This window comes from Leucopleurus acutus, assembly GCF_964270905.1.
Source record: "Leucopleurus acutus genome assembly, chromosome: X".
Classification (NCBI taxonomy): Eukaryota; Metazoa; Chordata; class Mammalia; order Artiodactyla; family Delphinidae; genus Leucopleurus; species Leucopleurus acutus.
The window spans coordinates 63058998-63073611 of record NC_139148.1 but is presented as its reverse complement, the minus strand read 5'-3'; the positions used below and the strand labels follow the sequence as shown (position 1 = coordinate 63073611).

At 34.2% G+C, this 14614-nt stretch overlaps 1 protein-coding gene across 2 annotated transcripts in view; it reads right to left on the bottom strand.

Annotated features, from left to right (window-relative positions):
• Positions 1-382: 382 nt before the first annotated feature.
• The window catches only part of CHIC1 (cysteine rich hydrophobic domain 1), a gene marked incomplete at both ends in the record, with an annotated part of 35360 nt that continues 21128 nt past the window's right edge, over positions 383-14614 (bottom strand). The window contains 3 exons of one of the 2 annotated variants that reach the window (XM_082864032.1): positions 383-467; positions 1793-1852; positions 2107-2163. In XM_082864032.1, the coding sequence (XP_082720158.1) occupies positions 417-467; positions 1793-1852; positions 2107-2163 (168 nt within the window). The remainder of the gene's footprint in view (positions 468-1792; positions 1853-2106; positions 2164-14614) is intronic. The other variant, XM_082864033.1, reaches the window with a different exon arrangement.

The window sequence follows — 14614 nt, the reverse complement described above, 5'->3', positions numbered from 1 at the left end:
TATTTATGTATGTCCAGTAAGGGATTACAGAGCATTAAGTAGCCTAGAAAAATGATGCATATTTAGAAACAGTGAGTATGAAAATTATAAGGCAGCATGCTCAGAACATGTTTTTGTTTTTTAAACACCAGCACTGATGTTTATTTTTAGTGGCAATATATATATATATACATATATGTATGTGTGTGTGTGTATTTATTTAAAAATTGACAGTGCAAAACACAAGCCTCATTTAACAAAAAAGATGTGCAAAATTTCTTCTTAAACCAACACAAATGAAAGTGTGAGGAGAATATTCTACCATTATAAAGAATAAGTTGAACACAGCAAAGGAGACCATCTTCATTCCAAAATCATCTACAAGGCACTAAGGGTAGGAAATGACAGGTAATACAGAAGTGACTGAATAAAATCCCTCAGTCAGGTCGGAATATGGGAAATTTTGGTAAGAATTCTATTAGTATTACCTGTAAAATAAAAATAAACAAGAATATATTGACAAAATAATTTTTATTTCCTATAAATTATATATAACCAGAGAGTATATAATCATTTTTCACAGGCCTATATTTTGATCCTGTACTATAAAGCAAGTGAAATATAGAAAACAGTTACAAAAGGAACTTACCACAAATTATCATTAGACTGGCAATTAAACTGGAAAACATAATTACTTACTGTAGCTAACAGCTTTTATCACCTGATTTACAGTAACTGTTTAGGTGCAGAAAAGCAAACCCTATTAAATTTTAATGTCTTTCCCATCTTCCCTCAATCCCCCCCTTTCTTTTTTAGCAAAGTCGAAGGGATTAAAATTTTGTTACATGGATTAGAAGAAATACCTTTATATATATTACATCCCTCTATTTTTTCAATTAAAGCAGCTAATATCGGTTGAGTATTACTATCTTTTAGAAGTTTTTTGTAAAAAATAATAAAGTGTTCAAGTGGATTAAAACATTTTAATTTAAAACAGGTTTGGAAATATAATAATAAAAACTTAAGATGTTTATAAATTTATATAAACTTACAATAGTTTATATAAGATTTTACCTATAGAGAATTTTAGATTTGTGGTCATTTGCACATTTTCCCCAAAACTATTCAAAGTAGAGAAAGATACATAATAATCCTTATTTATGAAATAGAAATGGAATGTTTATTATTAAATATATACTATATGTATATAAAAGCTTGTACATGTAAATACTACATGTATTTAAAGCTTGGATAAATTTCATATTCTTTTGAATGTTAATGATGCTGAATTTGTCACTTTGGTTATACGTGGATTTATGCTTTATGACTAAGATTGCATAGCTTTTAGCAAAAAAAAAAAAAAATTAGGATCTATAGTTTCTTCACTGAAAGTTAAATATCAGCTAAGAAAAAAAGCCAGGGAAAGGAATCCAGAATTCAGAAGTCAATTCCTATTTTATGTAAGTTTTGACAAGATTACATTTAGAAATATTTTGTTCAGCAGCAGCTGTGCCCATCACCATATGCGATGGTTTGCATGTATGTTAAAAAGAAGATTAAGGTTATGCAGTGTTTTCATCTGAGCATACTAGCTAAGATTTTTCTAAGATCTAAATAATTGTCAGCTTTCAAGATATTTTATGTTGGCTACAAATCTAAAAAAGGTGAAAGGAAACCTCTATGTTCCAAATGACAAAAGTCCAAGCTGAGGAGAAAAAAGGTAGAAAGAAGATTTGACAAATGATAAATATAGTACAACGTAACATTCAGGATGGAATCCAAAAAATATAATTAAAGGTAACTGCATACTTACATACTCCATCATATTGCTAGTTTCACATTTCCTTTTAGTCAACTTCCAGTGCAAAGCAAGCTAAGAAAGTAAAGTTTGTTAAGAATTTTGATAGCAATTTACACTAATTATTACCTACACATTTGAATAAATCGCCGAACAATAATCCAGGAATAAGATACAAAACATTGCATTTAAAAATACTTTGTAAAGGGTATATATTAAAAATTGAGTATTAGTTCTCTAATCCATGCTTTTGTGGCCTGAAAAATTCCCATTTTTTCAATTTATTAATGGAAGTATGAATGGGACACTTCTTGCTTAAACTTTCTTACCTTGTGATATAATCTGTTATTTTCCCACTCTAACAACTTCTGAATTGATCTTCTGGTCTAAGAGAAAGAATCAAGACTTTGTTACAAGATGAATTGAAGAGCTTTGTAAACTATGTGTATCTATATTCTTCTGCTTACTTGTAAGATCCCATTATTCTCTCCTCTTGTTTTTCTTTTCAAAATGAAATATGTACAAATTACTCTGTGTTGTGAGTCCATTCACTGGACTATTATAAAAACATTACCAGGGGCTTCCCTGGTGGCGCAGTGGTTGAGAGTCCACCTGCCGATCAGGGGACACGGGTTTGTAGCCCGGTCTGGGAGGATCCCACATGCTACAGAGTGGCTAGGCCTGTGAGCCATGGCCGCTGAGCCTGTGCATCTGGAGCCTGGGCTCTGCAACGGGAGAGGCCGCGACGGTGAGAGGCCCGCGTACCACAAAAAAAACCCAAAAAACAAAACAAAAAAAACATTACCAGTACTCCTAGTAGTCCATTTATGAACCTAAATCTAGATTTTCATATACCTTTTCACAGGGTTACTTTTTTAATATACATGTAATATGCCAAGCTAATCTGATTACTCATAGAAAATTTTCCTATCAGAGCTCTAAGCACAACACCTGGCAAATAGCAGTCAGTCAATGTCTACAGGTTGAATAAAACAAGCCAACATATATCAGAATTTCCACTGAAAAGAAATATAAAAACAGCCAGTAGGAAAACTTGTATTTAGAGGAAAAACTATAAACAACAGAAGCAGCACTGTAGTAAACAGGAGGACAGAGGACAAGTTTCTCCATCTGGAGTGCATATATTTTGCAAGGAGTAAGAAAAGTTTGCAAAACCTTCAAAAACATTAAAATTAAGGATTGTTAGGCATTTTTGATTTTTAAGAAAGGGTTTATAAGGTTTCTGATAAAAAAGGCTAGTAGGCATTGTTAAATTTTAAAACTACTCGTTAAAATTAAATGATTTACAAACAGACTATATCTGACATGATTTCCAAAGCACCAACATAAGAAACTATTCTAACTGTTCAACCACGTAAGTTAACAATGACAATTGTATTCAGCTCATCTCCAGTGGGCCAGATCAGCAACAATGCCAGTTAAAGTATACTACTGGGCCACTGTACTTGATACAATCTCTCTAAACAAAATCAGATGGGTAACAAATAAGGAAATTGAATGAGTAGTTATAAATCTTTCCACAAAGAAAACCCCAGGCCCGATGGCTTCAATGATGAATTCTACCAAACAGTTAAAGAAGAAATAATACTATGAATATAAATGCAAAATTCTCAACAAAACACTAGCAATCATTATATCATGACCAAGTGGAATTTATCCTAGGAACACAAAAACAAAATGATGTAATACATTATATTAATAGAATAAAGAACAAAACCCACATGATCATCTTCATAAATTTAGAAAAGGCAATGGACAAAATACAGTACTCATTCATGATAAAAATCCTAAAAAAAACCTAGGAATAAAAGGGAACTTCCACAACCTAATAAAGGGCATCTATGAAAAACCTTCAGCTAACATCACACTAAATGGAGAGAGACTAAATATTTTCTTCCTAATATTAGGAACAAGATAAGGATATCTCCTCCCACTACTTTTATTCAACATTGTCCTAGATGTTATAGCCAGGGCAATTAGACAAAATAATAAATAAAAGGCATCCAAATTGGAAAAGGAAAAGTGAAACCATCTCCATTTGCAGACAACATGATCTTATATAGAGAAAATTCTAAGGAATCCACTAAAGCACTACTAGAACTAATAAATAAGTTCAGCAAATTTGCAAGAAACAAGATTGTGGTAGGTAGAATTCTGGCCTCCATGATCTTCACCTCCTGGAATTACACCTGTGAATGTTACATTACATTGCAAAAGGGACATTGCTGATATAATTAAAGTTACTAGTCATTTGGCTTTAAAATAGGGAGATTATTTTAGATTATCTTGGCAGACCCAGTGTAATCTCATAAGCCCTTAAAAGCAGAGAATTTTTTTCTGGCTGATGGAAGAATAGTCAGAGGGGTTTGAAACACAAGAAGTACTCAAACCACCATTGTTGGCTTTAAGATGGAAAGGTCACATAGAAAGTCTAAGGAAGAAATGATTTCTGCCAAAACCTGAATGAGCTTGGGAGTAAATTATTTCCCAGAATCTCCAGAAAGGAATGCAGCCCTGCCAGCACCTTGATTTTGGCCTTGTGAGATCCTAATAAGAGAACACAATTGAGCCAGCCACACTGTACCGAGACTTCTGACTGTGAAATAAAAGGGTGTTGTTTTAAGCCATTAAGTTTGTGGAAATTTGTTACGCTAGATAGAAAAGTAATACAAGGTTCAACATATAGAAATAAATTTTATTTCTATGTACAAGCAAGGAACAATCTGAAAATGAAAGTAAAAGATCAATTCCATTCACAATAGATTTTTTCTTTTTATATGTTAATCCCATTCTCCTAATTTATTCCTATTCACACAGATTTAAGAATAAAATATTTAAGAATAACTTTAACAAGAGAAGTATAAGCTGTGTAGATTGAAAACTAAAAAACACTGCTAAAGGGAATTCTTGGTGGTCCAGTGGTTAGGACTCTGTGCTTCCACTGCCGGGGGTCCAGGCTTAATCCCTGGTCATTGCTAAAATAAATTAAAGAAGAGGTAAATAAATGGAAAATATCCCATATGTATTCATGAATTATAAGACTCATGTAATAGCATTTACAACATATGGTGATGGGAAAATTGGATATCCAAAAGAAAAATGATAAATTTGGACTCCTATCTCACACCATACACAAAAACTAACTCAAAATGGATCAAAGACTGAATCATAAGAAATTAAACTTTAAAACAACTAGAAGAAAGCACAGGAGTACACCTCTGTAATCTTGAGTTAGGCAAAGCCCTCTTAGATATGATGTAAGAGGCACAAGCAAGAAAATTTTAAGAGATAAGTTTGACTTAATCAAATTAAAAGTTTTGTGTGTCAAAGATACCATCAAGATAGTAAGAACCCATCCAAAATGCCAATGTGAGGACCTTATGAAAGTCTCTTCCCTGGAGAGACAACTATTAAATTTGTCAGTATTAGTAAGTACAATCATTCAAATGTTCCAGAGATTGATCAAAGGGTTTACAACAGACTGAGAAGTATTCATTCAACAAAATCTATTGAAAATAAGTAAGAACAGTGGGAAGCCTTGGTATTAGAGCTAGGCACTATACTCATATCCACAGCTCTGCCTTGTGGAAGAACTGTTTAAGCAAGCTTGGGAGCTGAGTGTCAGGCAGTTCCCATATCTCCCAGATACTTAGAGTGGAACGGCTCTTCTGGGTAGTTTTGGCAGATGGTGAAAATAGGCAGATCCCATTTTCCACAGCTCTGTGTTATAGAACGCCTATATCAAGTGGGTGGTGGCAGCAGGGCAGCACCCATTTCCCTACCTACAACTTCTGCAAAATAGGCAGCACAGTTGGTGAAGAGTGCAGTCCCCCTTTTTGGCACACATCCATATCGTGGGAGAGCTGTTATAGTTGGTTTGACAACTGAGTGGCAGTTCTTACCTTTCCAGCTTCCTAGGGCAGATATATTCTCGGTTGATTTGACAGATGGGGAATATTAGCAGACCCCACTCTCCCTGGTTTTAGGTTAAAAAAATATCCACAACTAACATCATACTAAATAGTGAAAGACTGTAAGCTTTTTCCTCTAAGACATGCCCATGCTTGCCACTTCTATTCAACATATTACTGGAAATTCTAGACAGAGCAATTAAGCAAGCAAAGAAATAAAAGGCATCCAAATAAAAAGGAAGAATTATCTCTCTTTGCAGGTGACATTATCTTATGTGCAGAAAACCTTAAAGAATCCACAAAAAATCCTGTTAGAGTTGATGAACAAATTCAGGAACATTTCAGGATATGAAATCAACATGCAAAATTCAGTTGCACTTCTATACAAGAACAGCAAACAATTCAAAAGAGAAATTAAGAAAACAATTACATTTCCAATAGTTTCAAAAAGAATAAAATACTTAATAAATTTAAGCAAGGAGGCAAAAGACTTGTACACATAAAGTTACAAAATGATGCTACAAGAAATTAAAGACCTAAATAAATGCAAAGAATCCTGTGTTCATGGACTGGAAGACTTAATATTGTTAAGATGACAATATCATCCAAAATGATCACAGATTCAATGCAATCCTTATCAGAATCCCAGTGACTTTTTCTATAGAAATAGAAAAATCCATCTTAAAATTCATATGGAATCCCAAGAGACTCCTATTAGCCAAAAAAATCTTGAAAATGAGAAACAAATATGAAGGACTCACATTTCCTGATTTCAAAACTTACTAAAAAGCAACAATAACCAAAAAGAATATGGTACTTGCATAAAGACATATAGACCAATGGAATAGAACAGAGAGCCCAGAAATAAACCCTCGAATATCCACAACAGATTTTTTTAAATAAAATATTCTTTTTTAAAAAAAAATTTACTTTATTTATTTTTGGCTGGGTTGGGTCTTCGTTGCCGCACGCAGGCTTTCTCTAGTTATGGAGAGCAGGGGCTACTCTTTGTTGCGGTGTGTGGGCTTCTCATTGCTGTGGCTTCTCTTGTTGCAGAGCACAGGCCCTAGGCACACAGGCTTCAGTAGTTGCAGCACGTGGTCTCAGTAGTTGTGGCTCAGGGGCTCTAGAGCACAGGCTCAGTAGTTGTGGCACACAGGCTTAGTTGCTCCGTGGCATGTGGGATCCTCCCAGACCAGGGCTCGAACCCAGGTCGCCTGCATTGGCAGGCAGACTCCCAACCACTGCACCACCAGGGAAGTCCTCCACGACAGATTTTTGACCAGAGTACCAACCATTCAATGGGGAAAAAGGACTTTTCAATAAATATTGCAAGGAAAACTGGATATCCATATGCAAAAGAATTAAGTTGGATCCTAAATTTACGCCATATGCAAAAATTAACTCAAAATAGATCAAAGAACTAAACATAGGAGTGACGACCATAAAAGTCTTAGAAGAAAACATAGGAGACAGTCTTCATGACACTGGATTTTGCAGTTATTTCTTACATATGACAATGAAAGTCCAGGCAAAAAGGGGAGAATAGTTTAACTGAACTTCATCAAAATTAACATCTTTTATGCATCAAATGACACTGTCAATAGAGTGTGAAGAAAATCTAGAGGATGGCAGAAAATATTTGCAAATCACATATCTGATAAGGAATTAATAACGAGAATATATATAAAACACCCACAACTCAACAATAAATAAACAAACAAGCTAGTTACAAAATGGGCAAAGTAATATACAAATACCCTAACCTAATATACAAAGGGCCAATAAGCAAATGTAAAAATGCTCAACACCACTAGTCATTAGAGAAATACAAATCAAAACCACAATGAGATATCACTTCATACTCATTAGGGTGGTTATTATCAATAAAATGGAAAATAATGAATGTTGGTGAGGATCTAGAGAAACTGGAAACCTTGTGTACAATTTACCAGAGTAGAAATGCAGGAGAGGAAAACTTTGTGGGAACTAGGACTAGGATAGCAATACCTGAACTTAAACTGATGAACTGTTGGAAGCTCAGTGGGACAAGTTTGAGAGTTCAAAATTCCAAAGGGGCCCAGTCTTGGCAGAGACTCCCACACTTTTATGACTTTTATTACCAGAAGCCCTATCAGTGTCTCACAGTGATTTCAGAAAAATCCCCTCTTCTTCTGGCAGGAGAAAGGGAAGAAGAGTCATGTTTAAATATGCCCAGAACATTCTGTTCTTCTTAACAAAGCCTGCTCTCAAGAGAAACTATTGTACCAGAGCCTAACCTACTGGGGTATTACCAGAGCCCAACCAATCTTGGAGAAGGGAAATACACAATTCTAGAACCCTCTAGCTTTCCTGTCCCATGTAAAGGGGAAAACAAAACAAAACAAAATTGAGAAGCACTTGTGTAGAGCACAGCCCAGGAACACAGGCTAAATAAAACCTTAAGCCTAATCACAATACTATAGAACACTTCTAGTCCCCCAGCACCTTGCCACTACATCAATAAGGCTTCTGTATTATAATATGAGGAATACAACTGAAAGAACTGTGCATCTCAGATGATATCTAAGAAGTCTATAGGGAAATCCAAGGAAAATAGGCCAGACAAAATCAAGGACGCCAAGGAACGTTTAGCCTTCAATTTCCAACAGCTACAGCAAACAGTAAACACAGCCAAATGAAAATAAAACCTCACTTTAAAGGCCTATTTACCTCAGTTCCTTTCACTAGTGCATCATGTGTAGTTTTCAAACAAAAATTAGAAGTCATACTAAAAGACAAAAAAAGTTTGAAAAGGCAGAGCAAGAATCAGAACCAGACTCAGAAATGGCAGAGATGTAGAAATGATCAGACTGGGAATATAAATAAACTATGATAAATATACTACTTGCTCTTATGAAAAAAGTGGACAACATGAAAGAATAGATGGATAATGTTAGCAGAGAAATGGAAACTGTAAGAAAAATATCAAAAGGAAATGGTAGAAAGCCAAAATATCATAACAGAAATGAAGAATGCCTTTGATGGGCTCATCAATGACTGGACATGGCTGAGGAAACCATCAATGAAGATTGAAGAAATATCAGTAGAAACTTCCAAAACTAAAAGAAAAAAAAGAAAAAAGAACAGAATATCTAAGAACTATGGGACAATTACAAAAGGGGCAATAGACCCATAATAGAAATATCAGAAGGTAAAGAGAGAAAGGAGCCGAGGAAATATTTAAAGCAATAATGACAACAGAATCCCCCCAAATTAATGAAAGGCATCAAACTCATAGATTAAAAAAGCTCAGAGAATACAAAACTGGATAAATACCCACAAATCTACACTTAGTTATCTCATATTCAAACTGCAGAAGATCAAGGAAAAATCTTGAAAGAAGCCAGAGGGGAAAAGTACCTTACATATAAAGGAGCAAGGATAAGAGTTGTATCAGACATCTCCTTAGAAACTATGCAAGCCAAGAAAAGAATGGAATGAAATATTTAAAATGTTAAAAGAAAAGTACTACCAACCCGGAAGTCCATCCGTACCCAGCAAAATTGTCCTTCAAAGATGAAGGAGAAATAAAGACTTTCTTAGATGAAAAATTGAGGGAATTTGTCACCCATAGACCCACCTTGCAAGAAATGTTAAAATAAGTTCTTTAGAAAGAAGTAAAATGCTACAGATAAGAAACCTGGATCTATATAAAGGAAGAGTGTTAGAGAAGGAATAAATGAAGGCAAAATAAAATCTTTTATTTCTTCTATTCTCAACTGATCTAATGGGTAACAGTTTGTTAATAAAAATAATGTATTCCATGATTACGGTTTATGGATAAGTAATATGAATGGCAACAATGTTATAAGGAAGGGATGGGGGTAGGAATTATAAATATTCTGTAATAATGTAATTATTCTACCTGGGAAGTGGTATTGTGTTATTTGAAAGTGGACCTGGATTAGTTGTGTATGTATATATATTGCAAACTCTCTTTAGTGGGCAACTACTAAAAATATTAAAAAGTAGGATTATTGATATACTAAGGGAAGATAAAAAATGGTGTCATATAAAAATACTTAATTAGAACCAGAGAAGACAGAAAAAGACTGTAAGATAAAAATAGGAATAAAGAACAAGAGTAATGAATAGAAAACAGTAACAAACATGGTAAATATTAATAAAATTATATCAATAATTACTTTAAACATCAAAGGTATAAATACATCAATTAAAAAACAGATTGTCAGAATGGATCAAAAAATAAGACAACTACGTGCTGTCTACAAGAAACCTACTTTAAATATAAAGACTAAAAGTAAAAGAATGGAGAAAGATATACCATAGTAACATAGTAACAATAATCAAAGGAAATCACTTTAGTAATTTTATTTTTTTATTTTTTATTTTTATTTTTTGCAGTACGCGGGCCTCTCACTGTTGTGGCCTCTCCCATTGCAGAGCACAGGCTCCAGAAGTGCAGGCTCAGCAGCCATGGCTCACGGGCCCAGCCACTCTGCGGCATGTGGGATCTTCCCAGACCGGGGCACAAACCCATGTCCCCTGCATCGGCAGGTGGACTCTCAACCACTGCACCACCAGGGAAGCCCCACTTTAGTAATTTTAGACAAAGCAGACTTCAGAGTAAGGAAAATTATCAGACATAAAGAGAGGTATTACATAATGATAAAGGGTCAATTTTCCAAGACATAACGATTCTTAATGTATATATGCCTAACAAAAGAGCATCAAACTATGTGAGGCAAAAACTGACAGAACTTCAAGGAGAAATAGAGGAGTTGACTATATAGTTGGCGACCTCAACAGCCCTCTATCAGAAATAGATCAAGTAGGCAGAAAGTTGGTAAAGACACAGATGAACTCAACAGCACCATTGATCTACTGGATATAACTGACATCTACAGACGACTTCATCTTACAACAGCAAATGACAGATTATCCTCAAGTTGATGTGGAACATATACCAAGACAGACCACATTCTGGGTCATAAAACACATCTTAACAAATTTCAAAGAACAGAAATCATACAATGTATGCTCTCAGACCACAATGGAATTAAACCAGAAATCAACAACAGAAAGATAGCTGGAAAATCCCCAAAACACTTGGAGATTAAACAGCACACTTCTATAACACATGACTCAGGAAGAAATCTCAAGAGAAATTTAAAAATATTTTGAACTAAATGTAAATGAAAGCAAAACTTATCAAAATTTGTGGGATACAGTTAAAGCAGTAGCATTGAATGCATAGAGTAGGAAAGAAGAAATACCTTAAATCAATCATATATGCTTGCACTTTAGGTAAAAAAAGAGCAAATTAAATCTAAAGTAAGAAGAAAAGAAATAATAAAAATTAGAGTAGAAATCAATGAAACTGATAATGGGACTTCAATAGAGAAAATCAACAAAATAAATAACTGGTTCTTTGAAAAGTTCAGTAAAATTAATACACCTCTAGTCAGGTTAACTAAGAAAAAAAGAGAGGAGACAAAAATGTTACAAAGTTTCAGAAATGAAATAGGGGTTATCACTACTGATGCTATGGACATTAAAAGGATAATACAGGAATATTATTAACAACTCTATGCCCATGAATTTGATAAGCTAGATGAAAAGGACTGATTATGTGAAAGACACAGTCTACTAAAACCCACACAAGGAGAAATAGACAATCTGGATAGGCCTATATCTATTAAAGAAATTGAGTCAATAATTAATAACCTCCCCAAGTAGAAAGTACCATGACCAGATGGGTTCAAACATTTAAGGAAGATATTATACCAGTTCTCTACAATCTATTCCAGAAAACAGAAGCAGAGGGAGTATTTCCTAATTCATTCTATGAGGCCAGTATTACCCTAATCCCAGAACCAGACATAGGTATTATATGAAAAGAAAACTGCAGATCAATATTTTTTGTGAACATAGATGCAAAAACCTGTATAAAACATTAGCAAAGAAATACAACAGTGTATATACTACAATAAGTAGGGTTTATCTCAGGTATGCAAATCTGGTTCATCATTCAAAAATCAATTAATATGTAAGCCATCACATCAACAGGCTAAAAAAGAAAAATCACATAATCATATCAATAGATGCAGAAAAAACATCTGACAAAATCCAACACTCATTCATGATAAAAACTCTCGGCAAACTAGGATGGGGGAACTTCTTCAAGTTGATAAAGAACATCTTACAAAAAACCTACAGTTAACATCATACTTGATGGTGAGAAACTCAGTTTCCCACTAAGATCAGGAACAAGGCAAGGATATTCCCTCTCACCATTACTTTTCAACATCATTCTGAAAGTCCTAGATAATGCAATAAGACAAGAAAAAGAAAATAAAAGGTGTATATACCGAGAAAGAAGAAACAAAATTATCTTACTTCATAGATGACATGATTGTCTATGTAGAAAATCCTGAAAAATCAAAAGAACTCCTTGAATTAATAAGCAATTATAGAAAGGTTGCAGGATACAAAGTATATTGGTATATATGATGATAGATTGGTATACATGATGGATACATGTCATTATACATTTGCCAAAACCCATAGAATGTATAACATAAAGAGTGAACTCTAATGTAAACTGAGGACTTCAGTTAATAATAATGTGTCAATATTGGCTCATCAGTTTTAACAATTATACTTCGATAGAGCAAGATGTTAATAATAGGGAAAACTGGGGGTTGACTGAGGGAGATATATGGGAACTCTTTTTTTCTCAATTTTTTTCTGTAAACCTAAAATTGTTCAAAAAATAGGCTATTAATTAAAATATTATAAATAAAAAGTAAAGATGAAATGAAGATACTCTTAGATAAAAACTGAGAGGATCCAGTCCCTGCAGACCTACCATATAAGAAATATTATGGGAAGTTCTTCAGGCTGAAACCAAGGTACGTCAGGTATTATTTTGAGTCCACACACAGGAAATGATACACTGAGAAGCTCAATGAACTCCAAGTAGGATAAACTGAAAGAGACCCATACTGAGAGAAACTATATTCAAACCTTTGAAAGCCAAAAACAAGAAGAAAACTCTTGAAAGCCGCAACAGAGAAGCAACTTGTTATGTACAAAGAGATACTCAATAGGATTAACAGCCAATTTCATATCAGCAACCATAAGGTTCAGAAGCAGTGGGATGACATATTTAAAGTGCTAAAAAGAAAAAAAAACCCTGTCATCCAAGATTTCTATACTTGGCGAAACTATCCTTTCAAAAAAAGGAGAAATTAAGACATTCCCAGGTAAGCACTGAGGGAGTTCACTCTGTTAGAATTGCCTGTAAGAAATGCTGAAAAGAGTCCTTCAGGCTGAAATGAAAGAACACTGGACAATAACTCAAGCAACATGATAAAGTAAAGAACACTAGTAAAAGTAACTGCATAAATAAATATAAAAGCCAAAATTGTTCTCTTTTTGTTTTGGAACTTCTATTTTCTTCCTATATAATCTAAAAGACAAATGTATAAAATGATAATTATAAATCTATGTTAATGGACACACAATATATAAGATGTAATTTGTGATAAAACATATATGGGGAGGCATGTAGATGCACAGGAGCAGAATCTGTATATTACTGAAGTTAAAGTGGTATTATTAATTCAAACTAGTGTGTTACAAGTTTAAGATATTAATTATAATCCCAAGGGTAACAACTAAGAAAATAGCTAAGAATATATACAAAAGAAATGAAAAGGCACATGGTGCACTACAAAAATCAATTAAATATAAAATAGGGAAGTAATGGAGTTGTTTTCCAGTTCCATTATCAGAAATGACAAAAGACAAAATGGCAAAAGTCCTCCCTTATCTGTTACAGACTGAATTATGTTCTCCCAAAATTCATATATTCAAGTGTCACAACCACCAGTACCTGAGAATGTGACCTTATTTGGAGATATGGTTTTTAAAGTGGTAATTAAGCTAAAATGAGATGATCAGAGTATGCCCTAATCCAGTATGACTGGTGTCCTAGTAAGAAGAGATTAGGGCACAGACATATATAGAGGGAAGGCCAGGTGAAGACCCAGGGAGAAAAATGGCCATCTACAAGCCAATGGGAGAAACCTCAGAAAAAATACATCAACTTTCCCAACACCTTGACCTCAGACTTACAGCCTCTAGGACTGTGAGAAAATACATTTCTGTTGGCTAAACCACCTAGTCTGTAGTACTTAATTAAGGCAGCCCTGGCAAACTAATATATTATCATCAATCATTTTAAAGGCAAATAGATTAAACTCTCAATTAAAAGGGAGAGAGTTGCAGAATGGATTTAAAAACACGATCCATTTAAAGACCTAAATGTTAAGACCCGGACACTATAAAACTCTTTAGAGGAAAACATAGGAAGAACACTCTGACATAAATCACAGCAAGACCTTTTCTGACTCACCTCCTACAGTAATGGAAATAAAAACAGAAATAAACAAATGGGACCTAATGAAACTTAAAAGCTTTTGCACAGCAAAGGAAACCATGAACAAGATGAAAAGACAACCCTCAGAATGGGAGAAAATAGTTGCAAACCAATCTATGGACAAAGGATTAATCTCCAAAATATACAAACAGCTCATGCAGTTCAATATCAAAAAACAAACAACCCAATCAAAAAATGGGCAGAAGACCTAAATAGACATTTCTCCAAAGAAGACATACAGATGGCCAAGAGGAATATGAAAAGATGCTCAACATCACTAATTATTAGAGACATGCAAATCAAAACTACAATGAGATATCACCTCACACCAGTCAGAATGGGCATCATCAGAAAATCTACAAACAACAAATGCTGGAGAGGGTGTGGAGAAAAGGGAACCCTCTTACACTCTTGACTGGAATGTAAATTGATACAGCCACTATGGAGAACAGTAGG